This window comes from Macrotis lagotis, chromosome 1 (genome assembly GCF_037893015.1).
Source record: "Macrotis lagotis isolate mMagLag1 chromosome 1, bilby.v1.9.chrom.fasta, whole genome shotgun sequence".
In the NCBI taxonomy this organism is placed as follows: domain Eukaryota; kingdom Metazoa; phylum Chordata; class Mammalia; order Peramelemorphia; family Peramelidae; genus Macrotis; species Macrotis lagotis.
Window position 1 is genome coordinate 396122894 of NC_133658.1, and position 23775 is coordinate 396146668.

At 42.9% G+C, this 23775-nt stretch overlaps 1 protein-coding gene across 1 annotated transcript in view; it reads right to left on the reverse strand.

Annotated features, from left to right (window-relative positions):
- Positions 1-22313, reverse strand: part of GALNT10 (polypeptide N-acetylgalactosaminyltransferase 10) — a 167674-nt gene extending 145361 nt beyond the window's left edge. The window contains exon 1 of the mRNA XM_074212552.1: positions 22097-22313. Within this exon, the coding sequence (XP_074068653.1) occupies positions 22097-22264 (168 nt within the window). The 5' untranslated portion in view covers positions 22265-22313. The remainder of the gene's footprint in view (positions 1-22096) is intronic.
- Between the last annotated feature and the right edge of the window lie 1462 nt (positions 22314-23775).

Consider the following 23775-nt stretch of genomic DNA (forward strand, 5'->3'; position numbering starts at 1 on the left):
GGGAAAGGAGTTAGTTACTAATATTACTACTGAAGAAAAGAGCTCCTCACCAACATGAAAAGGATGTTGGGACAAATAATCAAATAAAGGATAATACAAAATCTTAGAATCTCTGGGCTGGAAGGACCTACCCCAGAGGATCTCTAGTCCAGCTCACACCCAAGCACAATTTCCTTTTTTAGAATATACCTGACAAGTAATTATCCAGCCTTTCATTGAAGGCTCCATAGGGAAGTCCCAGAGAACATAAAAAATCTCCTCTAAAGATAGTCATTCCATTTCTGGACAGTATCTTTTTCTCTACACTGAGCCTAAATGTGCTTCTCTACACCTTCTACTCATGGCCCATGAACAAAAGACCAGGAGCAATGTAGATCAAACCTTCCATATAACAGTCCTTCAAATACCTTAGAATTGTTGTCATGTCCTCTACCTCATCCCCCTAAATCTTTTTCCCTGCTCTCTCCTGAATGTTCCATATTCTCCACGTTATGCCAATTAACCTATTGGATTCAGTCTGGTTTGCATATATCTTTCCCAAAATATGGTTCCCAAAGTATTCTCAAAGTGGCAGTGGTAAAATGAATATTGTCTCTGGACACTAACCCTCTCAGTGCATGCTAGTTACATTAACATTTTTGGTTGTCACATTGCTCATATTGAATTTGGAATCCACAGCAACTTATAACAAATTTATGGAAAGATTCCTTTATTACTATGCTCTCTAGTATTTTTCTATTTTTCTTTTTTATTGAAATTTGATTTGATTTTTCCAATTACATGAAAAATTCATTCCCCAAAATTTCATGTCTCAAACAGTATTAGAAAAAAAATTCTGCTGAGTTAAATCAAGAAGCACTTATTAGCTATCTGCTAAGCACTGTGCTAAGCACCAGAAATACAAAGAAGGGTTTTCAACATTCATCTTTTTTCAAGTATGAGAGTTCTGCATTTTTCTCCCACCTTCCCATCCCTCCCCCTTCCCCATGAAAGTAAATGCTCTGGTAAAAGTTGCACATATACAACTTTTTTGTATTTAACATATTTAACATATTTCCAAATTAGACCTGTTGTAAAAGAAGAATTAGAACTAAAAGTAAACATAGTATGCTTTGCTCTGCATTCAGATTCCATACTTTTTACTCTAGATATGGATGGCATTGCCCACTCTCTATTGAGAGGAGTTGCATCCATCATAGTTGATCATCTCACAATATTGATGTTAAAGTATACAAGTTCTCTTGGCTCTGCTCACTTCACTCAGCTTCAGGCAAGTCTTTCCATGCTTCTCTACAGTCTGGCCACTCAAGTACAACAAATTTATGCAAGAACCTAACTTCTTAATAAACTCTTTAGTACTTCTTAATAAATATAAAGGTGAGAAGACAGGCTCAAAAAAAGTAATACGATGCCCAAGTTACACAGCTGATATGCAATCCAGCCAAAGCTTGAACCACCAAACAATTTAACACATGCATTCTAGTATTATGAACAGGAAGGTACTCAATAAAAATATTGCATCTACCTGCAAAAATGAATATTTTTAAAATTAAAATGTTCCAACCTAAACTATCTCCTCCCCTCCCACCCCACACTAGTGAAGGCCTCTCTCTCTCTCTCTCTCTCTCTCTCTCTCTCTCTCTCTCTCTCTCTCACACACACACACACACACACACACAAACACACATCACACACACACTCCTACCTGCTTATTAGTTCTTATTAGTTCCTTCTCTGGAGGTGGATAGCAACTTCCTTCATAAATCCTATGTAGTTGGGGGTGGCTAGGTGCAGTGGATAGAGCACCGACCCTGGAGTTAGGAGGACCTAAGTTCAAATCCAGCCTCAGACACTTAACAATTACCTAGCTGTGTGGCCTTGGGCAAGCCACTTAACCCCATTGCCTTGCAAAATAAATAAGTAAGTAAGTAAGTAAATAAATAAATAAATCCTATGTAGTTGATTTGATTATTTATAATACCGTTCAACAGTTACTCTTTGAATAATATTGCTTTTATCATATACAATGTGCTCTTAGTTTTGCTTATTTCACTCTTTACTATATCATGCAAATCTTTCCATGTTTTCTAAAATAAACATGCTCCATTTCTTACAGCACAGCAATATTCCAATTCAATCACAGATCATAATTTATTTTAGTTATTTCCCCATCTGATGGGAATCCCCTCAATTTCCAATATTTTACCATTATAAAGAGACCTGCTATAAATATTTTAGAACATATTGGTTCTTTTCCTTTTTTCCTCCTCATTAGACCTAACAGGGGAATTGCTGGGTCAAAAAATATACAAAGATTTGTGATATTTTGGGCATAATTCCAAATTGCTCTCCAAAATGGTTGACTCAATTCATAGACCATCTATTTTTGAAAGGCAATGGTCTCATTCCTGATCACTGGAATTAGTTAAATGTGAAATCACGAAGAACTTCATTTTTGGCCAACAATATATATTTTAATAGAACTGGATAATGAGGAGGCAAGGACCTTGGTTAATTAGACTACAACTAATTTGAGGCTGAATGGGTAAAAATATGAAATATAAATGAAATAAAATATAAAATCAAAAATGTCTAATTAAAGTGGCTGGGGTTCAAGTTGCCCTGGTTCAACTAAGAGACTATGCATACTAGAAATCACTTGCCATAGCTATAAACTAAGGTCACTAGTTTTAAATTCTTCCAAACATATGTTATAGTGCAAAAGGACACTTGGAATAATGTATGAATCCTAGAGAGTTGCTAAATATGATGTAAGTCAAATCATCATCCTTACTTAGGATGAGAGGATTGAACCAGCTGATCTCTATGGTTCTTCCAACTTTAATATTTTATCTTTATAACCATAAGTGCATTCCTGGGGTAGCACTTTGTTTTGGTTCAAAGATTTCCTTATCACAAGGAATGGGATTAACCATTTCTATTTCTTTCACTTTACCTAAGACAGGTAAAGTTAGACCATTTACACTTCATTCTTCTGGTCTCTATCACTTTCTGTTGGTATTGGAAAAGTCCTTTATCTATGTGACCTTCTGTCCTTCTGTAAATGATTTCATCTTTCTGGGATACTGGATTAGAAGATCCTCTATTAGAGTGTGAGCTCCTTGAGGGGAGGGACTTCTTGCCTTTCTTTGAAATCCCAGTGTTTAGTATTGAGACTACACAAATGTTTGTTGATTTGACTCTGGATCTTAGTTTCATGTGTTAAAATAGGCAAATAATGTCTCTCCCACTTACTTCACAGGGGCTTTTAGAAGCAAAAGTATGGGAAAACAGGTTGAACAGTATATGTGCTAGACATACTTTTTATGTAAAAACTATAAATGAATGTGTACTTTTTTCTTTCTCATTCTAACCTTCTAGGATAGACCAATTAATTGTGAACACAAGTTAACACACAGTGTATTTTCTCTGGTGTGCTTTAAAAAGAAATGATGTAACTGAGTATTATCAGCAGTGGTAAATATGGTCTGTCAGTTTTACTTTCAACATCCCAAGTGATAAAAATAGGCTTCAGTGCATTAGGCAAGATAACCCATATACTAAAGAAATAATTTTGAGAATGAGAAAATGAAACGTGGAGTTTCTTGGTTTTGTTATTATATATTCTGAGAGAAAATGATTGGAATTTCTTATGCACCTAATATTTTGACAACAAATAACTTGTAAAGGAAATAAATAATACCAAGACATATGAGAGTGCCAATTCAGACTACAGAGCAAGGACAAGATACTATGTGACCTTGGCCAAGTGTAAATCATTAACCCTCTCTGAGTCTCAATTTCATCTTTTATGAGGGACTTGGACCATATGCTCTCTGATGTTTCTTCCAGCTCTGTTATTCAGTGTTCTAAGGTTATTTCTAGCCCTACAATTCTACAATGCTATGTTCTAGTATCCTATGATTTAAGATATTTTTCAACTTTTAATTTAAAAGTCTGTCTTAAGAATCTTCTAGATCTTAACATTCTTTATTCCTATAATTACTCAGTTTTTTAAATAAATGAAAAATTAGGATATATTTTATTGGTTCCTGGTTCCATAAATGGATATTAGAAATTCTTTCTTAAATGTAAATTTCCATCTTTCCAAATTATTAAGCTACTCTTGGCACAAAGGAAAATATAAAAGATCCAACTAAAAAAGCTGCAGTTGAAGTTTCTTATTATCCTAATCCAGCTAGGCAAGTCAATAATACAAGACACAAAGATTAAAATAGTGGAAAGAGTTCTGTGCCATATACATATATACATGCATATTTAATAACTTTTGTCTTTACATTAATCACTTCAATAAAATTCTTGGACTGATCCTTCCCTTGTGACAAAAAAAATCAGATACAATTATTACATCTAAGAATTAATTCTGCCCTATTAATCTCCTGCCTTTTTGCTAGGAAAGAAGAGATATGTTTCATCATCTATTTTCTGAGACTTTTTCTTTTATAGCTTCTACTGTGAACCTGATGATGGTCATGGAGGTGATGATGATGATGTGATATTTTTAACCATTCAGTAATTTGTTTCTAATTTTCTACTACCATATAAAATCTTACTATGAATATTTTGGCAAAAAGTCAAACCTGTGCTTCCACCTTCCTTGAAATATACTCCTATTAATGGGAATACTGATATGCTTTTTTTCTCACATCTCTTCCAATCCTGGCCTTTTCCATTTTATATTATCTGTGTTAACTTGCACAGTAGGGGGTAAAACTTTTGGTGTCTGTTTCCAAAATGCTTTCCAGAATGGCTGAGCCAATTCACAATTTTGCCAATAATTTATAGATGTTCCTGGTTTCCCATTAGCCTCTCTGAGGGAAGGGGAAAAAACCTTCACTTCTTGCCAGTTTGATGGGTCTAAGGTAGAACTTTAAAACTGCTTTAATTTGTATTTAATTGTTAATGATTTGGAATATTTCTATCAAAAAAACAGATTTCTTTCTTTGAGAACTCTCTGTACATATCCTATGACAATTTATCTAATGGCAAATAATTCATGCTCTTATATATTTGAATCAGTTGTTCATATCTATTTCCTCAATTTTTACAAGTAAGCAAAGTTCGATTTATTTTTTAGTTATTTTTTCATTTACATTCTTATAGTCATTGCATATACTGTTCTCTTGCTTCTTCAAACAAATCTTTTCATGTTTCTCTGAATTAGTCCTATTGGCCAATTTTTACCTCCACAATAATATTCTGTTAGTTGGCATAGTGGATAGAGTGCTGGGTCTGGAGTCCAGAAGACCTGAGTTCAAATCCAGCCTCAAATACTCCCTAGTTCTGTGACCCTGGGCAAATCACTTAAACCAGTTTGCCTCCGTTTCCTCATCTATAAAATGGAGATATAATAGCACAAATGAAATAACAATTGCAAATGCTTAGCTCTGTGTCTGGCACATAGTACTGTATAAATTTTAGGGATAATGATGATGAAGATGATAAGTGATATCATGGTATCTTCAACCATTCAATAAATTTGTTTTCAAAGCTTTTTCTATCATAAAGAATCTTGCAATGAATATTTCAGTATATATAATTTTTGTCTTCCTTGTAGTATATGCCCAGGAGTAGGATTATTGGTTTGTCTTTCTTCTCACATCTCTTCCAATTCTGTTTTGATTTTTAGTCATCTATATATGGTAAGAAGTTAAGACTTCAGAACAGTTTCAATTTGTATTTCTCTTATTAATATTGGTGTGGAATATGTTTTCATGTGGTCATTTATAAAAGAATGCTGGTTCTGGAATTACAAGAACTGAATTCAAAATATGCAACTGCCATTTATGTGTGATCGTGGCTAAATTATTTAACCTCACTGGGTCTCAGTTTGCTCATATGTAAAATCAAAGAGCTGAACTAGATCACCCTTTCAATTTTAAATCAATGATCCTATGAAACTGGTATACCAATAAACAAATGCTTACATAATTAAGATTCAGATGCTTTTGACAAACTGAAATGCCAAATTTAGAATATCTCAGTTAGATTATACAGACAAGAACTATTCTGTGACCATAGAATCTTACAAACAGAAAAAAAAATGCAGTGGATATGATTGCTTAGCTACTGGAAGGGAAATGAAAGAATAGAAGTTTTTTCAGGCCCAGAGAAAGGAATATATATCCTAATTTTCTAAAAAGGGAAGAGAACAGCATCTACAAATTACAAACCAGTAAGTTTCATTTAAATTCTTGGCAAAATACATAAAAGAAAGTGATCATCACAAAGCAAAAACAGCTTCATTAACAAGTCAAGCTAGCATAACCTCATTTACTTCTCTAACAAGTTTACATGACCTAGTAGATCAGAGGTATTCTTGATTTTAGCAAAGCATTTGACCAAGTCTCGTGTGACATTTTTATAAATAAGGTGAAGACATGTGGGTTAGATCTGGACCTATTTAAATGACTAGAACAAAGAGGAATCACCAATGGTTTGATGTTAACGCAGAGGGAAATCTCTGATAAAGTACCCCAGAATCTGTGCTTGTGTCTGGGCTAACTTTGTTTTAATCAAAGATTTGAATAAGGAATAGATGCCAAACTTCTCAAATCTGAAGATAACATAAAGTTAGCAGTAGCAGGGGAATATAACATATTGAGTGCAAAATGTAGACTCCAAAAAACTTTCAACAGAACAAAACATTGATCCAGATGCAGTAACAAAATTTAACAGAGATAAATGTAAAAGCTTAACACCAGGGTTAAAAGCAATCAAATTCACAAGTGCAAGATGGCAAAGGCATGGATAGAATGTCATTTATTTGTTAAAAACCTGAGGTTTTAATGGACTGCTCAATATGAATCAATGGTGTGATGTGTATAACAGAAAAGGTAACCTTCATTTGCATGAAGCCTCGGACACAGTATCCCTTAAAAGACCACCCTTTCTAGAGGTCTTAAAATAAGAGCTGCAGAACCTCTTATAGGCTATGCTGTGGAGGGGCTTTTCTTTCAGGTCCATAAGATGGACCTAAGTTGCCTTCTTGTTCTAACCTTCTTTCAAGGCCCAACTCAAGTCAGGAAGACACCTTCCTGTATATTCCCCCCACACCCTACCAGGTCCCCAACAAGGCAGAGGTGACATCTTCCTCTCCAAATTAAGCATTTTGTGGGTGTCTTAATTTTCCAAAACATCAAGTAGATTTTATGCAACAGTAATAAATTAATGACTGACAGGAAGGGGTAGAGTTTTAATTTCCTGAACCATGATTCTGAAGCCTTTGTGTCAGATAGTTGGGTTTTCTAGTTACTACAGAAATTATTCTTCTCTCACAACTCCTTTCTCTCTTTTGCTAGTACCTTTTCCTCACATCCCTTAAATATAGGCATCCTCTAAACTAAAGATTTTGTCATTGACCTTCTTTTAATCTTTCTTTCATTTTGATCTTAAGTCATAGTTTGGGATGACTCCAACAATCTATTGTCTTCCCAGAGCTCTCATTCCATATTTACAATTTGCTGGATGGACATCTCTACTTGAATGTCTCACTGGCACCTCACATTCAATATATCCTAAGAGTTAAACTTTCCCTTCAAACCTGTTTCTCTGCCTAATTTAACTAGTCCTCCCAGTCATTCAAGCTTATAAACAGGTAGGATTCTTTACCCATCTTTACTTCTTCCCACTGTATTGCCCCGTCCAATCATCCAATCCTATAGAGATCTACAATCTCTTTCCCATTTATCCACTAACTTTCAACCCACTTTATCACATATAGTTAATATACCTCTTGTCCTTTCACACTATTGATTCAGTGAGTCCACTAAAATCCTTTCTCATTTTGTGAAAATGATGTTTTTTTTTTAATTCAAGTGTAGGGATTGACATTTATCCCTATTAGATCTGGTACACTGTTCCAACCTATCATGATCTTCTAAATACTTGAATTGGAATCGTATACTCCTTCTAAGTCATTTTACCTCAATTTTCCCAATTGTAAAATGTAAATAAAAACTTCAGTGCCCTTACAGGGTTGTTAAAAGGTAAGTATGTTATAAATGGCAAAGTTCTAGAGAAATGGAAGCTACTATCACTTGTGGAATTTGAAGAGATTCTACATTTTATGTTAAAAATTTTCACTTGTTTCCCAGATAGAAAAATGGATTGTTTTATCCTCTATTGGTATGCAGCAAAGAACACCAAAGTGAAGACATTCAAAGGTAAAGAGAGGGAGAGGAACCACTAGCCAAAGCAAGCTGAATTATTTAGCTCACTGTCTTAGAAAATATCAATAGGGTGCTTCACCGGGCTAAAAGGTCATGAATTATAAAACATAAGCTATTACAAAGCAGGAACTAATCTAATCTTATGGTAGCTCTTTGCTAACAATGCATTTTACTTTAGAGACTCTTCAATGAATTATTATTGTCTAAGTGACAAAACACAGACATAAACAATTATTGGTTGTAGGTGGGGGTTAGAGATAGGAGGAATGAAAAAGAGTTAAGGAGGCAGTACAGTGGACCACTCTAAGCCAGGATTCAGGAAAAATGGGATGCATTCTTACCAGATGGGCATGGTCTGAATGAGGCACTTCTGCTTCTGGGCCACAGTTTCCTTGTTGGTAAAATTAAAAGGTTTAACGATCTATATAAAAGTTCTTCCAGTTCTGTGCTCTGTGTTCCAGCTGTCTATATTCTGTAATCCCTTCTAATGTTCTGATTCTTATTTCTTTTAAATTGGAACTTTTTCTTTTTGAAAGAGGGAGACACCTATGGGACATAATTGTTAGTTCTGATTTCTATGGTTATGGTTCCTAGAATTATATGGTTATCCTCCTGCAAAGAAAAATTTCTCTACCACATGGCATTACTGTCTGAGCAGTCCTTTTTTGCTGTCTCATACAGACTTATTATACAAATAAGATTTATTAATCAGATAAGAATATAAACATTGAATTTAATATGTACCTCCAATTCATGTTACTATGAAAACTTCTTTCCAAAATTCCAAGCTCAGTGTGAAGCAAAGGATGCTGTCAAGTCAGTCCCCTTAGCTATCAATAGTCCTTTTCCTAATGCATCATGTTTCACCTGAGCATGCAAACATTTTAGTGATTAGCTGTCTTAATGTTCCCAACCATTATGTGGAAACAGTTTAAGATAATCATTCCAAGACTCTATTTATGTGGTGCCTGATTACTTAATTTTCTGATGGGTCAGGCTCTGTCAGCCCTAAGGCAGATGTGCTTAAATTAAAAAAAAAATCCTTACATTGATTTCCTCATGTTCTAAGAATAATGGAAAGTCCTAAAAGGGGAGAGGAACTCCTGATTCATGAATATTAAATCACTGAGGACCTTGAATATTATTTTCCAATGAAGTCATGACTTAGAGAAATGTGAGCACTAGAAGAAATCTTAGAATATTGAATGTCAGACTTAGAAGGGAATACTAGAAAGCACCTATTAAAATCTCACGATTTTTATAGTTAAACTGAGGACATAAATTACATAATTATTTGCCCATGGCTACACAATTAAATCGAAGTAGAATCAGAACCTAGGTTTTTTGTCACTAAAGCCAGTATAGTCTTTCTACTATATTTAGTTGCTGTCATTCTTTAAAACATTGCTTTCTCAAACCCCCACTCCCCCATTAAGCCATTAAGATTATTTCTGAATACACAATACAACCCTGTAATGTAAAACACATTGATACCAAAACTCGGAAACTAAGAACACATACTGATGCCAAAAGCCAGAAACAGAGAATACACACACACACACACACACACACACACACACACACACACACACACCATGGTGGGGAGGAGAATCTTTTCTAATGAGTATAGAGACATATTAAGTTGGCATTTTCCTTATTAGCCTTGCAAAGTCCATTCAATTATCCACTATTTAAGTAACTATTGTGTATAAGGCTCTGTACTAGGTTCTGAGACAGGAACAAAAGTAAATTTGTCTGAATAAAAGTTCTTTCTTAAAATGAGATCTCTCTGAAAGGAAAAAAAAAACAGTACAGGAACACTCTGAAAAATAACACCAATTACAGGCTATGCTCAAAATTTTAGGTATGTCTAGTTGGGGTTTGGGAGTGGAAGGTATAGACTATACTTAATCCTATATTTAAAACTAAAAGTTTTTGTCCTTATGAAACAAAGTCTATTGAAGTTTTTTGTTCCCAACAAAGTAATGTAATTGTACATACCCTGGATTGCTTCCAAATCATAGGAAAAACTCACATGATAACATGGGGAGAAAACAAACAACATTGGACCTAGAGCCCAAGGTGCTTCAAGCCATGGTGACTTTAGGCTACTTACTTCCAAGGCTCTGGGTCTCAGGTTCTTTATTCTTCAAAGAAGAGGGCTAAATTAAATATTTCTATGCCTCCTTCCAACTCCATCATTAAGGTTATGATTTATTCTGTAGAAATTCACAACTGAACATCATTTAAAATAGAATGACAGGTAGATAGATGGGCTTAAGGACCGGCAGCTAAACTAGGAAAAGGAGCAGGCAAGTTGAGCCTAAGGTTCAGAGGAGTATGGTGAAACCAAAATGTAATATTAGTTACTTGATAATATGATTTTTAATAAATCTGTCTTAATGACAGAAAAATTCACTCACTACAGCCAAAAGGGATTTACTTTGAAATTAGGAAAGTCACAGGTATTACAGTAAAGTCTCAAAGGGCCTCAGAGGGATATTAACAGGAGGTCAAATTTTCTTATCTTACCAGAGAGTAAAAACAAATACCTGGTCCCTAAATATGACAGATGGCTAATTAGTCATTTAAAATATCTTTTATTAGACAACCCAGTTGGGGCAGTGAATTATACTCTTTGCAAGGACACTATCATCAAAGAAACTTCTATTAAAACAAAAGAGAATTTTTAAAAATAGTGGTTTCAAAGCATTTTGTTTCAATCTTTTCTTGGCATTTGAAACACAGAAAGTGTATTATATTTACTTCATTCCCTATGTTTTCCCCAACAAACTAAGCTCAGTGATGGCAGAGGTTTACCACTAAAACACCAGACAGAGTTTATAGGGTATAGTACATGTTTGTCTAATTTTACAGATTTAAAGAGAGAGAGAGAGAGAGAGAGAGAGAGAGAGAGAGAGAGAGAGCTGTTGAATTTTTAACACATTGAGAACTTTTATGAGAATATGCAGAAGGGGCATATTGACCTCAGAAATATCACCCTTCTCTCTTCTTCTGTACTTTTCCTCAGGGTTCAGGCACTTGTCACTAGATTCAATTTATTCCAACACTTCCTACTAAATGCAAAAAACTGTGGCAGGTAGCTGGGGAGACAAAGTTAAAAAACGACACTGAAAAAGTGTTATAGAAAAATTATTGGATTTGAAGATAGAAGGCAATAAATTACCAATCGTGAGACTTTGGGCAATTTACTTAAAGTCTTTGGGACTTCAACTTCTCATCTGTAAAATAAAGGGATTGGTTCTTTCCTGTTATAAATCCTATGATCTCTGTCCTCAAGGAGTCAAATAGAAGAGATAAGACTTAAATTATCCTCAGGAGTTAGAAGTACAAAGACGTCAAATAAAGAGCATGAGACATTGCCTCTGAACAAATCAGGTTTCATGGAGGACATAAACACAGAGATGAGAAGGTCTGGAGAGAAGACCAGATATCCAGTGGATATAGAGTGATAAAGGGCCAGAATGAAAATGGAAAATAGGAGTCCAGTCAATTGGAATACAATATGGATGGAAGAAAGTGATGTAAATAAAGTAAGGTCAGAAACGTTTGACTGAGTCAGATTGTGCAATACATTAAATATTAGGCTAGTAACACTCAAGTCTGGGGGAATGAGAAGCCACTGAGGGTGAGCAATAGAATGATTTTAATCAATTGCTAGGATAACAACCTGAATTTGGAATTGGTCTGCTATATGATTAAGATGCCAAATTATCTAGCATAACTGGAAATAGTTATAAGTGGAAATATGAATAGCAGAATAACTGGGATGAGAAATGTAAATATCTTCATAGGGTCCTCAGCACCAGCAGTCAGAGTTCTGACCAGAACATGCTTAATAATTGCTGTAAGAATGAAGAGATCTCTCTGGTTCTTTCTTATTTAACATTCTATAGTTTATGTCGAGCTCTTATACACTACAGTCTAGTTTCTAACATTCTATGTTTCAAAATCTTTTCCAGTTCAAATATTCTATAGTATTCTGTGTCTTCCCCCATGCTTAGTCCCGATGATGATGATGATGTTTGTCCTACTTTCTCAAATTAGACCATGATAGCACATGAATTAGATTTGAGGTGGGGGGGGGGGGATGCTGAGCTAAGTCACCAGTCTCACTTTCTCTTCCAGAACAATCAGGGTCCAATGGCCAGATATGAATCAGGAAGACTGGAGATGGCCCTGGATGAGAGGAAATCAGGGTGAAGTGATTTGCCCAAGGTCACACAGCTAGTAAATGTCAAGCACCTAAGGTCACATTTGAATTCAGGTCCTACTGACTTCAGGGTTAATGCTCTATTCACTGAGCCATCTAGCTGCCCCAAGCACATTATTGAATAGCTCCTGGAAGAAGGAATGAGTTCTAATCATTTAAAATCATTCCTGCAACTTTCCGATAGTGAATCATAAGATTTCATTTGGATACCAGCTCAATGCCTTGCACTTGAAGCAAAAGCATAGCAAAAAAGGAGTAGCCTTTAAATCTGGTAGCATATTCCTAAGAGGCAATAGATACATTTTAAATCTAAGTTTCACCTGGCAGAAGTTTTCATTAGAAAATCACACAATCATGCAGTTCAAATAGGTCATAAGAGAGCTATTTAAAAAAAAAGGAAAGAAAACGAAAGAAGTTTCAGCACAGTTCACCCCTTTAAACTTTTGTCATTTTTTTCCTCTCTCCTCTCCACCCCAAGTAATAGTAATAGGACAAAAATACTGAACGACTATCTGACTTTTCAAGGGGTATGTTTATTTGCCTTCCCTCATGGGCTCTGAGCATTGCCCCAGATGCTGCTCTCTATACCCTTCAGTCCCTGCCTGAGTGCCCACTGGGCAGACGAGTAATTTACCTGAAAGTCCAGGGTAAAGTGTCATTAACCTCAACTTCTTCACTACACACCTGGGTCTTTTCAAAATTGTGAAAGGCTCCAACTGCCACATCAATGAAACCACAGAGGATTCTCTGGATAGTAGCCAAATTGCTGATGTTAATTTAATAATGAACTTACACATTCCAAAGAACTCACAGGATCTCACTGAAGCTGAGCTCCTTAAAGACAACTTATTTTTTGTAAAGAAGAACACTTATACAATACCTGTAATTTCAAATGCTGTAGAAGTCAAAGGTGAGAGGAAGACTCTCTGGACAACAGATAATGTCCACACTAGTTCAGATCCTCATCACCTCTAACCTAGACTACTCATTGCATTGTTATTGATCTCTACTTTCAATCTTCCTTTCTCCAATGTGGTTTATATAAAACTGCCAAATTAACATTCCTAAAGCACAGTACTGACTGTCACTTCCCTTGCTCAAAAAGCTTCTGTGCCATCTATTGCTTCTAGGATAAAATACAAACTCTTCTGTTTGACATTTAAAGTCCTTTGCCATCTGGCTCCAACCTATCTTTTCAGATCTATTTCACATCATTCCAGCTTGAGCGATCTATTTTCCAGTCAAACTATTCTAACTGTTGTCCCCCAGGCATGACATCACACCTCTGCCCCCTTATTTTGCACATGATCCATTCCTTTCTCAGGTCTGGAATACTCCCCATCTTATCTTAACCTATCTCCCCATTTCAAAATTCATAAAGTATTTCCATTTACTTATCTATATACAAACTAAAACCCTCCCTTTCCTCCAGGAGAACATTCCCTGAGAATAGGGATCTTTCTTTTGCTGTTTTTGGTCTCTGAATCTCCAGCATAGTAATCTTCTTTTCCTTTTTATTTTTCCAATTACATGCAGATAGTTTTCAACATTCATTCTTTTGTAAGCTTTTGAGTTCCTTCCCTCCTCCTTCTCCATGACAGCAAGCAATCTGATATAGGCTGAATATGTACAACGGTATTGCCAAACCAGTATTTCTATATTAATCGTGTTGTGAAAGAAAAATTAGAACTAAGGGAGGGAAAAAACCACGAGAAGGAAAGAGTATAAAAGAAGTTTTAAAAAGTGAACATAGTACAACATAGTAGTCTTTTAATAAATGCTTATTAAATTGAATTGAACAGGTGGCAGAGGTCATTTACATTACCTGGTACCTGAACAAAAATCAATCAGTCCTTTCTATATCTCTGACAAGCAGTCATATGGTCTTGTGGACCCCCCGCCCCATGGTAAAGAATCCTATAGTTGACCTTTATATAGCACTTTAAAGTTTGCCAAATACAGTATATACATATATATGTGTATATATATATATATATATGTATATGAATTTCATCCTCACAATGGCACTATATGGAAGATAAAAGTTCTTATTATTCCCATTTACAGATAATAAAACTGAAGCTCAGGGGTTAAGTAAGTTGTGTGCTACCTTGAGATGATCCTTTCTACTTTTGGACGGTTTAATTTTAAGGAACAACTTCCTTGACTGAAGTTAATTCCTATAGCCAAGCAGAATAAATATAATTTTTCTAGCTTTTCCATGAGAGATCTTTAGCTATTTGAAGGTATACCCTAAGACTTCTCTTCTTCAAGCTATTTATTTCCAGTTCCTTCAATCAATTTTGGTATGTCTTTATTTCCAGTTCCTTCATTATCCTGGTTGTCATCCTATGTACAAAATCTAGCTTGTCAATATTCTTCCCAAAATGTAGCACCCCAAACTGGACACATTACCCCTGGCCAGGTCTGAAAACTAGAAACAATTCTGCTCTGAACAGACTTATTTTCATGTAGCCTAAAGTCACATTAGCTGTCAGGCTAAAATGAGACAATATATGTACAGCATTTGGTAAACCTGCAAGAGCTATACACCTGCCAGCTATTACTATTGTTAAAACTACCAGATCATTTTTATCGTTTCTGAACCATATATTCACCATTGTACTTGTGCAGCTGATTTTTTTTTAAGTACAGAAATGGTGCATGCTTTGTCACTGGATAGATTCAAACAAAGGCTGGATGACCACCTGTCAGGAATATAATTGAGGGGATTCCTGTTCAGAGATGAGTTAGCCTTGATGCCTTCTGAGGACCCTGCCAGTTCAGATTCTGTGATTTTTACATTTATACTTCAATATATCTAAGAGCTCATATCCAGGGAATATCTGCAGATCACAAACCATTTCATCCTGGGCAATACTTATTCAAGTTTTTCCATAAATCTTCCATAGACTAGCTAGCTGATAAACTGGAGGTCTTCCTCTAGTTATATTTCTCCTTCTTGCCCTTTTTAAAAGTATTATCGTTCATGTCATTTGCCAAAAGCTATGATTAAAAAAACTATTGACTAGGACAAATCCAGAGATCTAGAGTCCTGTGGTAAAGCATTACAGACTTTCCTTCAAGTGTAATTTATCCCTTAATGGGTTCACCTTTGTCCAGTTCTGAATCCACCTAACTTATACTTTCATTCGTTCCAGGCAACTCTATAGAAGGTCAGGGTATTCTCCCCATCCTAGTATCTGCTAACTTTAACAGTCTCAGCACATCTCCACAACAAACAGTTTACATGTTTCTCTCCCCTCATTCCTGCCTCTCTCCTCTCTTCTCCCCCCTCACCAGGAAAAAAAACATGAGATCTATGTAGGTAGGGCAAGAATTATTCCCATTTTAAAGATGAGAAAACTGAGAGAGGAAAAATGTATCACTCAGGTTTTATGACTTCAAGTCCAGTGATCAACTTCCTCACATAAAATGACATCATCTAAATAATCATTAGAACCGTAAAAAGAACCAGCAAGAAAACCTCCCCTTGTTTCCCTTCTACTAACAATAGCAAGTTCACCAGGATATATAATCCTATAATTCTGTACTCCCAACAATGGAATTTTTATATTGACCGAGTGATAATAGAAAACCCTAGGGGACAGATGACATTAGATCTGGAGTGAATTCAAGCACTTGACACTTGGCTAAATTCCAACCTACAAGAAATAAATTTAAAGCATGATATCTTAGACAAGCACTGGACTACCCCGAGTTTAGATCTTGGGTAAATGACTCACCTCTGTGAGCTTCAGTTATCTCTATGTCAGGATGGCAATGGGAAAAATACTTTCTAAGGTCCCTTTGCTGTTCTGATATCCTGTGCCTAACCAGGGGCAGAACAAGCAAGATAGCTCCAAAATCCAGGACTGTATTCTGAAGTCGGTTTGTTATCCATTCACTGAATGAGGCCCTATCTGACCTTTGCCAAAACAGGCCATCTCTTTATCTGTCCCTCAAAAGGATCGCTTAACTGTGGAAAGCAGGGAGGCTGGGGCCAAAAGCTCAGGATGGCTTAACTGTGGAAAGCAGGGAGGCTGGGGCCAGAAGCTCAGGATGGCTTAACTGTGGAAAGCAGGGAGGCTGGGGCCAGAAGCTCAGGATCCCTTAACTGTGGAAAGCAGGGAGGCTGGGGCCAGAAGCTCAGGATCCCTTAACTTAACTGTGGAAAGCAGGCAGGCTGGGGCCAGAAGCTCAGGATCCCTTAACTTAACTGTAGAAAGCAGGGAGGCTGGGGCCAAAAGCTCAGGATGGCTTAACTGTGGAAAGCAGGGAGGTTGGGGCCAGAAGCTCAGGATCCCTTAACTGTGGAAAGCAGGGAGGCTGGGGCCAGAAGCTCAGGATGGCTTAACTGTGGAAAGCAAGGAGGCTGGGGCCAGAAGCTCAGGATCCCTTAACTGTGGAAAGCAGGCAGGCTGCGGCCAGAAGCTCAGGATCCCTTAACTGTGGAAAGCAGGCAGGCTGCGGCCAGAAGCTCAGGATGGCTTAACTGTGGAAAGCAAGGAGGCTGGGGCCAGAAGCTCAGGATCCCTTAACTTAACTGTGGAAAGCAGGGAGGCTGGGGCCAGAAGCTCAGGATCACTTAACTGTGGAAAGCAGGGAGGCTGGGGCCAGAAGCTCAGGATCACTTAACTGTGGAAAGCAGGCAGGCTGGGGCCAGAAGCTCAGGATCACTTAACTGTGGAAAGCAGGGAGGCTGGGGCCAGAAGCTCAGGATCCCTTAACTGTGGAAAGCAGGGAGGCTGGGGCCAGAAGCTCAGGATCCCTTAACTGTGGAAAGCAGGGAGGCTGGGGCCAGAAGCTCAGGATCCCTTAACTTAACTGTGGAAAGCAGGGAGGCTGGGGCCAGAAGCTCAGGATGGCTTAACTGTGGAAAGCAGGGAGGCTGGGGCCAGAAGCTCAGGATCCCTTAACTTAACTGTGGAAAGCAGGGAGGCTGGGGCCAGAAGCTCAGGATCACTTAACTGTGGAAAGCAGGGAGGCTGGGGCCAGAAGCTCAGGATCCCTTAACTGTGGAAAGCAGGGAGGCTAGGGCCAGAAGCTCAGGATCCCTTAACTGTGGAAAGCAGGGAGGCTGGGGCCAGAAGCTCAGGATCCCTTAACTGTGGAAAGCAGGGAGGCTGGGGCCAGAAGCTCAGGATGGCTTAACTGTGGAAAGCAAGGAGGCTGGGGGCAGAAGCTCAGGATCCCTTAACTGTGGAAAGCAGGCAGGCTGCGGCCAGAAGCTCAGGATCCCTTAACTTAACTGTGGAAAGCAGGGAGGCTGGGGCCAGAAGCTCAGGATCCCTTAACTTAACTGTGGAAAGCAGGCAGGCTGGGGCCAGAAGCTCAGGATCCCTTAACTGTGGAAAGCAGGGAGGCTGGGGCCAGAAGCTCAGGATGGCTTAACTGTGGAAAGCAGGGAGGTTGGGGCCAGAAGCTCAGGATCCCTTAACTGTGGAAAGCAGGGAGGCTGGGGCCAGAAGCTCAGGATGGCTTAACTGTGGAAAGCAGGGAGGCTGGGGCCAGAAGCTCAGGATGGCTTAACTGTGGAAAGCAAGGAGGCTGGGGCCAGAAGCTCAGGATCCCTTAACTGTGGAAAGCAGGGAGGCTGGGGCCAGAAGCTCAAGATCCCATAACTGTGGAAAGCAGGGAGGTTGGGGCCAGAAGCTCAGGATCCCTTAACTGTGGAAAGCAGGGAGGCTGGGGCCAGAAGCTCAGGATCTCTTAACTTAACTGTGGAAAGCAGGCAGGCTGGGGCCAGAAGCTCAAGATCCCTTAACTGTGGAAAGCAGGGAGGCTGGGGCCAGAAGCTCAGGATCCCTTAACTGTGGAAAGCAGGGAGGCTGGGGCCAGAAGCTCAGGATGGCTTAACTGTGGAAAGCAGGGAGGCTGGGGCCAGAAGCTCAGGATCCCTTAACTTAACTGTGGAAAGCAGGCAGGCTGGGGCCAGAAGCTCAGGATCCCTTAACTGTGGAAAGCAGGGAGGCTGGGGCCAGAAGCTCAGGATGGCTTAACTGTGGAAAGCAGGGAGGTTGGGGCCAGAAGCTCAGGATCCCTTAACTGTGGAAAGCAGGGAGGCTGGGGCCAGAAGCTCAGGATGGCTTAACTGTGGAAAGCAGGGAGGCTGGGGCCAGAAGCTCAGGATGGCTTAACTGTGGAAAGCAAGGAGGCTGGGGCCAGAAGCTCAGGATCCCTTAACTGTGGAAAGCAGGCAGGCTGCGGCCAGAAGCTCAGGATCCCTTAACTGTGGAAAGCAGGGAGGGTGGGGCCAGAAGCTCAAGATCCCATAACTGTGGAAAGCAGGGAGGTTGGGGCCAGAAGCTCAGGATCCCTTAACTGTGGAAAGCAGGGAGGCTGGGGCCAGAAGCTCAGGATCCCTTAACTGTGGAAAGCAGGGAGGCTGGGGCCAGAAGCTCAGGATCCCTTAACTTAACTGTGGAAAGCAGGGAGGCTGGGGCCAGAAGCTCAGGATGGCTTAACTGTGGAAAGCAGGGAGGCTGGGGCCAGAAGCTCAGGATCCCTTAACTTAACTGTGGAAAGCAGGGAGGCTGGGGCCAGAAGCTCAGGATGGCTTAACTGTGGAAAGCAGGGAGGCTGGGGCCAGAAGCTCAGGATGGCTTAACTGTGGAAAGCAGGGAGGCTGGGGCCAGAAGCTCAGGATCCCTTAACTTAACTGTGGAAAGCAGGGAGGCTGGGGACAGAAGCTCAGGATGGCTTAACTGTGGAAAGCAGGGAGGCTGGGGCCAGAAGCTCAGGATGGCTTAACTGTGGAAAGCAGGGAGGCTGGGGCCAGAAGCTCAGGATCCCTTAACTGTGGAAAGCAGGGAGGCTGGGGCCAGAAGCTCAAGATCCCTTAACTGTGGAAAGCAGGGAGGCTGGGGCCAGAAGCTCAAGATCCCTTAACTGTGGAAAGCAGGGAGGCTGGGGCCAGAAGCTCAAGATCCCTTAACTGTGGAAAGCAGGGAGGCTGGGGCCAGAAGCTCAAGATCCCTTAACTGTGGAAAGCAGGGAGGCTGGGGCCAGAAGCTCAAGATCCCTTAACTGTGGAAAGCAGGGAGGCTGGGGCCAGAAGCTCAGGATGGCTTAACTGTGGAAAGCAGGGAGGCTGGGGCCAGAAGCTCAGGATCCCTTAACTTAACTGTGGAAAGCAGGGAGGCTGGGGCCAGAAGCTCAGGATCCCTTAACTTAACTGTGGAAAGCAGGGAGGCTGGGGCCAGAAGCTCAAGATCCCTTAACTTAACTGTGGAAAGCAGGCAGGCTGGGGCCAGAAGCTCAGGATCCCTTAACTTAACTGTGGAAAGCAGGGAGGCTGGGGCCAGAAGCTCAGGATGGCTTAACTGTGGAAAGCAGGGAGGCTGGGGCCAGAAGCTCAAGATCCCATAACTGTGGAAAGCAGGGAGGTTGGGGCCAGAAGCTCAGGATCCCTTAACTTAACTGTGGAAAGCAGGGAGGCTGGGGCCAGAAGCTCAGGATCTCTTAACTTAACTGTGGAAAGCAGGCAGGCTGGGGCCAGAAGCTCAGGATCCCTTAACTGTGGAAAGCAGGGAGGCTGGGGCCAGAAGCTCAGGATCCCTTAACTGTGGAAAGCAGGCAGGCTGCGGCCAGAAGCTCAGGATGGCTTAACTGTGGAAAGCAGGGAGGTTGGGGCCAGAAGCTCAGGATCCCTTAACTGTGGAAAGCAGGGAGGCTGGGGCCAGAAGCTCAGGATGGCTTAACTGTGGAAAGCAAGGAGGCTGGGGGCAGAAGCTCAGGATCCCTTAACTGTGGAAAGCAGGCAGGCTGCGGCCAGAAGCTCAGGATCCCTTAACTTAACTGTGGAAAGCAGGGAGGCTGGGGCCAGAAGCTCAGGATCACTTAACTGTGGAAAGCAGGGAGGCTGGGGCCAGAAGTTCAGGATGGCTTAATTGTGGAAAGCAGGGAGGCTGGGGCCAGAAGCTCAGGATCCCTTAACTGTGGAAAGCAGGGAGGCTGGGGCCAGAAGCTCAGGATCACTTAACTGTGGAAAGCAGGGAGGCTGGGGCCAGAAGCTCAGGATGGCTTAACTGTGGAAAGCAGGGAGGCTAGGGCCAGAAGCTCAGGATGGCTTAACTGTGGAAAGCAGGGAGGCTGGGGCCAGAAGCTCAGGATCCCTTAACTTAACTGTGGAAAGCAGGCAGGCTGGGGCCAGAAGCTCAGGATCCCTTAACTGTGGAAAGCAGGGAGGCTGGGGCCAGAAGCTCAGGATGGCTTAACTGTGGAAAGCAGGGAGGCTGGGGCCAGAAGCTCAGGATCCCTTAACTTAACTGTGGAAAGCAGGGAGGCTGGGGCCAGAAGCTCAGGATCACTTAACTGTGGAAAGCAGGGAGGCTGGGGCCAGAAGCTCAGGATGGCTTAACTGTGGAAAGCAGGGAGGCTAGGGCCAGAAGCTCAGGATGGCTTAACTGTGGAAAGCAGGGAGGCTGGGGCCAGAAGCTCAGGATCCCTTAACTTAACTGTGGAAAGCAGGCAGGCTGGGGCCAGAAGCTCAGGATCCCTTAACTTAACTGTGGAAAGCAGGGAGGCTGGGGCCAGAAGCTCAGGATGGCTTAACTGTGGAAAGCAGGGAGGCTGGGGCCAGAAGCTCAGGATCCCTTAACTTAACTGTGGAAAGCAGGCAGGCTGGGGCCAGAAGCTCAAGATCCCTTAACTGTGGAAAGCAGGGAGGCTGGGGCCAGAAGCTCAGGATCCCTTAACTGTGGAAAGCAGGGAGGCTGGGGCCAGAAGCTCAGGATCCCTTAACTGTGGAAAGCAGGGAGGCTGGGGCCAGAAGCTCAGGATCCCTTAACTGTGGAAAGCAGGGAGGCTGGGGCCAGAAGCTCAGGATCCCTTAACTGTGGAAAGCAGGCAGGCTGGGGCCAGAAGCTCAAGATCCCTTAACTGTGGAAAGCAGGGAGGCTGGGGCCAGAAGCTCAGGATGGCTTAACTGTGGAAAGCAGGGAGGCTGGGGCCAGAAGCTCAGGATGGCTTAACTGTGGAAAGCAGGAGGCTGGGGCCAGAAGCTCAGGATCCCTTAACTGTGGGAAGCAGGGAGGCTGGGGCCAGAAGCTAAAAGGGCTTCGGAGAGGATTCCATGATGGAAAAGCTGATCATTGACCTCATAGGATATGAGACCCAAAAGGAAATGACCAGCACATGAGAGTAGTCATTCAGCAAAGGAGAGGTGGGGGACCGGGGAGGCAGTCAGGAAACTGGAAGGTTCGAGGTAGAAAGGCTAAGTGCTACCAGAAAGCAAAACTGCAGAGGTAAGAAAGGAAGGTGACAAGAAGACAAAACAGAGAGAGGCCCTGGGAGGGTGGGGGTGGGGAAGGAAGTCCTGGGGGCGCCGGGAGTGAGAGGAGAGGTCTCCCTCGTCGGGTGCGCCTTTGGGAGCCTCTTGGGTTCTCTCATCCCCACGGGTCAGAAGGGGAGGGGAGGGCGCCCAAACCTCACCTGGGGATGTCTACCTGCCCCCCATGATGGGGGGCGTCAGGGGGAACCGTCCCCTTGGGAAGCACCATACTCCGCCCCACCCCCTTGGGGTCGGGCCCGGGGGCCGAGCGCTGGACGCCCCGAAGCTAGGGGGGGTCAGCCGGCGGTGCCCCATTCCTGCGGGCTCCGAGGCCGGCTCCGGAGAAGCGTCCGGCGTGTCTGTGGCCCCGCGTCCGGGGGTCGGGGCCAAGCTCACCTGTGCGCCCCCCGCTCTGGCCGCCGCCGCCGCCGCCTCGGCAGCCCCGGGGCCGCCCTCCGGCTGCCTCTCCCGGTACAGAGCCCACAGCCCCACGTTGGGCAGGAAGACCAGGGCCGCCAGCCCCAGCGCCACAGCCTGCAGGAGCCGCTTCTCCTTCCGCTTCATCGGGGCCGGTGCCCCCGGCGCGCGCCCGCCCCGGCCCCGGGCACCAACGCGGCGGCGGCGGCAGAGGCGGCGGCAGAGGCGGCCGGGAGGAGCGGCCGCGGCGCCGGCCCCAGTTCAACTCCCCGACACTTCCGCTCCGCCGAGAGAGGAGGGGAGCCGGGCGCTACCACCGCAGCCCCGCCTCGGGGGGAGGGGACGAAGACCCACCACCCATTTTCCCGCGGCCCCGTCCATTTCCGCTGGGTCACACCGGTCCCCCCACCTCCCGCCTCGAAAGGGCCCCTCCGACTCCGAGTCGACCTTCATCGGCGCCTCCCCCAGGGCTGGGCTCTGTCGCCCTTGGCCATGAACGAGGGGTGAGTTCGTGCTCCCCCCCGCCGATCCCCAAATGGTCTCACCCTCCCATGGCTTAGGTGAAGTCCAGGAGTTGACTAAGGGGGAGACTAACAGGTCCGAACGCTGGCTGCGCGCTGGGGGTGGGGAGCCGGGCCACCTGGCGCAGCGGGCGCGGTGTGCTGGAGACACGCGGCCAGGCTGGGGGCGCCGGCCAGACTGCGCTCTCAGCGGCTGCATAAACTGGCCCACCTGGGAGAGACCACTCCCACGGGCCGGAGGGGCCGAGGGCCGGGGTCCTCTGGGCCCGGGGGGAGGGGGCGAGGCCGTGGGGGGGGCGCACGTGTCCTCAGAGCGTTGACGCCCCGGGCTGGGCAGGCCTCCCCGCCCCCTGGGAGCCGTAGCCCCGAGGCGACCCCCGCTGCCGTGGCCGGTGGTAGGTGCCCGAGAGGCGCCACTTTCGATCTGGGAGAAATGCTGTCAGCTTGAGCCCTGGGAAGGGCGGAGGAGGAGGAGAAGAGGGCAAGAGACCCCCGAGACCGGGCCGGAGCAGGGTTGGGCCCGCCGGAGAGCCGCGCTGGGCACCGGCCCACCTAGCCGCGATGGACAGGGATGGCAATGGAGGGGCCGCGATGGGCATCGCTGAATGAAGCCGCCCATACACATTAGCTCCACATCACAGTACGAGGAAAGGGAGGTTTCAGAGATTGCTAGGACGCGGCTAGGTAACCCGGGAAAGCTTGGGGCCGAAACAGGTTTTCTGCTTCCCATGCTCTTTGGTTACAGTATCACAGCCTCCCAGCTGGGGCTGGCAGGGAAGGGAAGAGAGAGAAAGGACAGATGAGAGAGGGGGCAACCACTTTGTTCCCTGTGATTTAGGGTGATCATGTTGTGGATGAGAAAAAGAATTTAAGTTCTGTGTGACAATGGACAGAATGATGACCGTCCTGCCCCAAGCCTGCCAAGTAATGAGGTGCCACGTGTGGATAAGTCAGTTGTTTCCTTGTCTGGAAAATGAGTCTATTTACATTTAACAGTACCCACCTCCCAAGGGTTGTTTTAAGGAACGAATGAAGCTCTTTTGCACAGACTTTGCAATCCTAGAGAACTATATAATGTAAATAGTATTAACAGGATTATTAACAAGTATTATTACCTTTGGTGAATTGGAAATCACA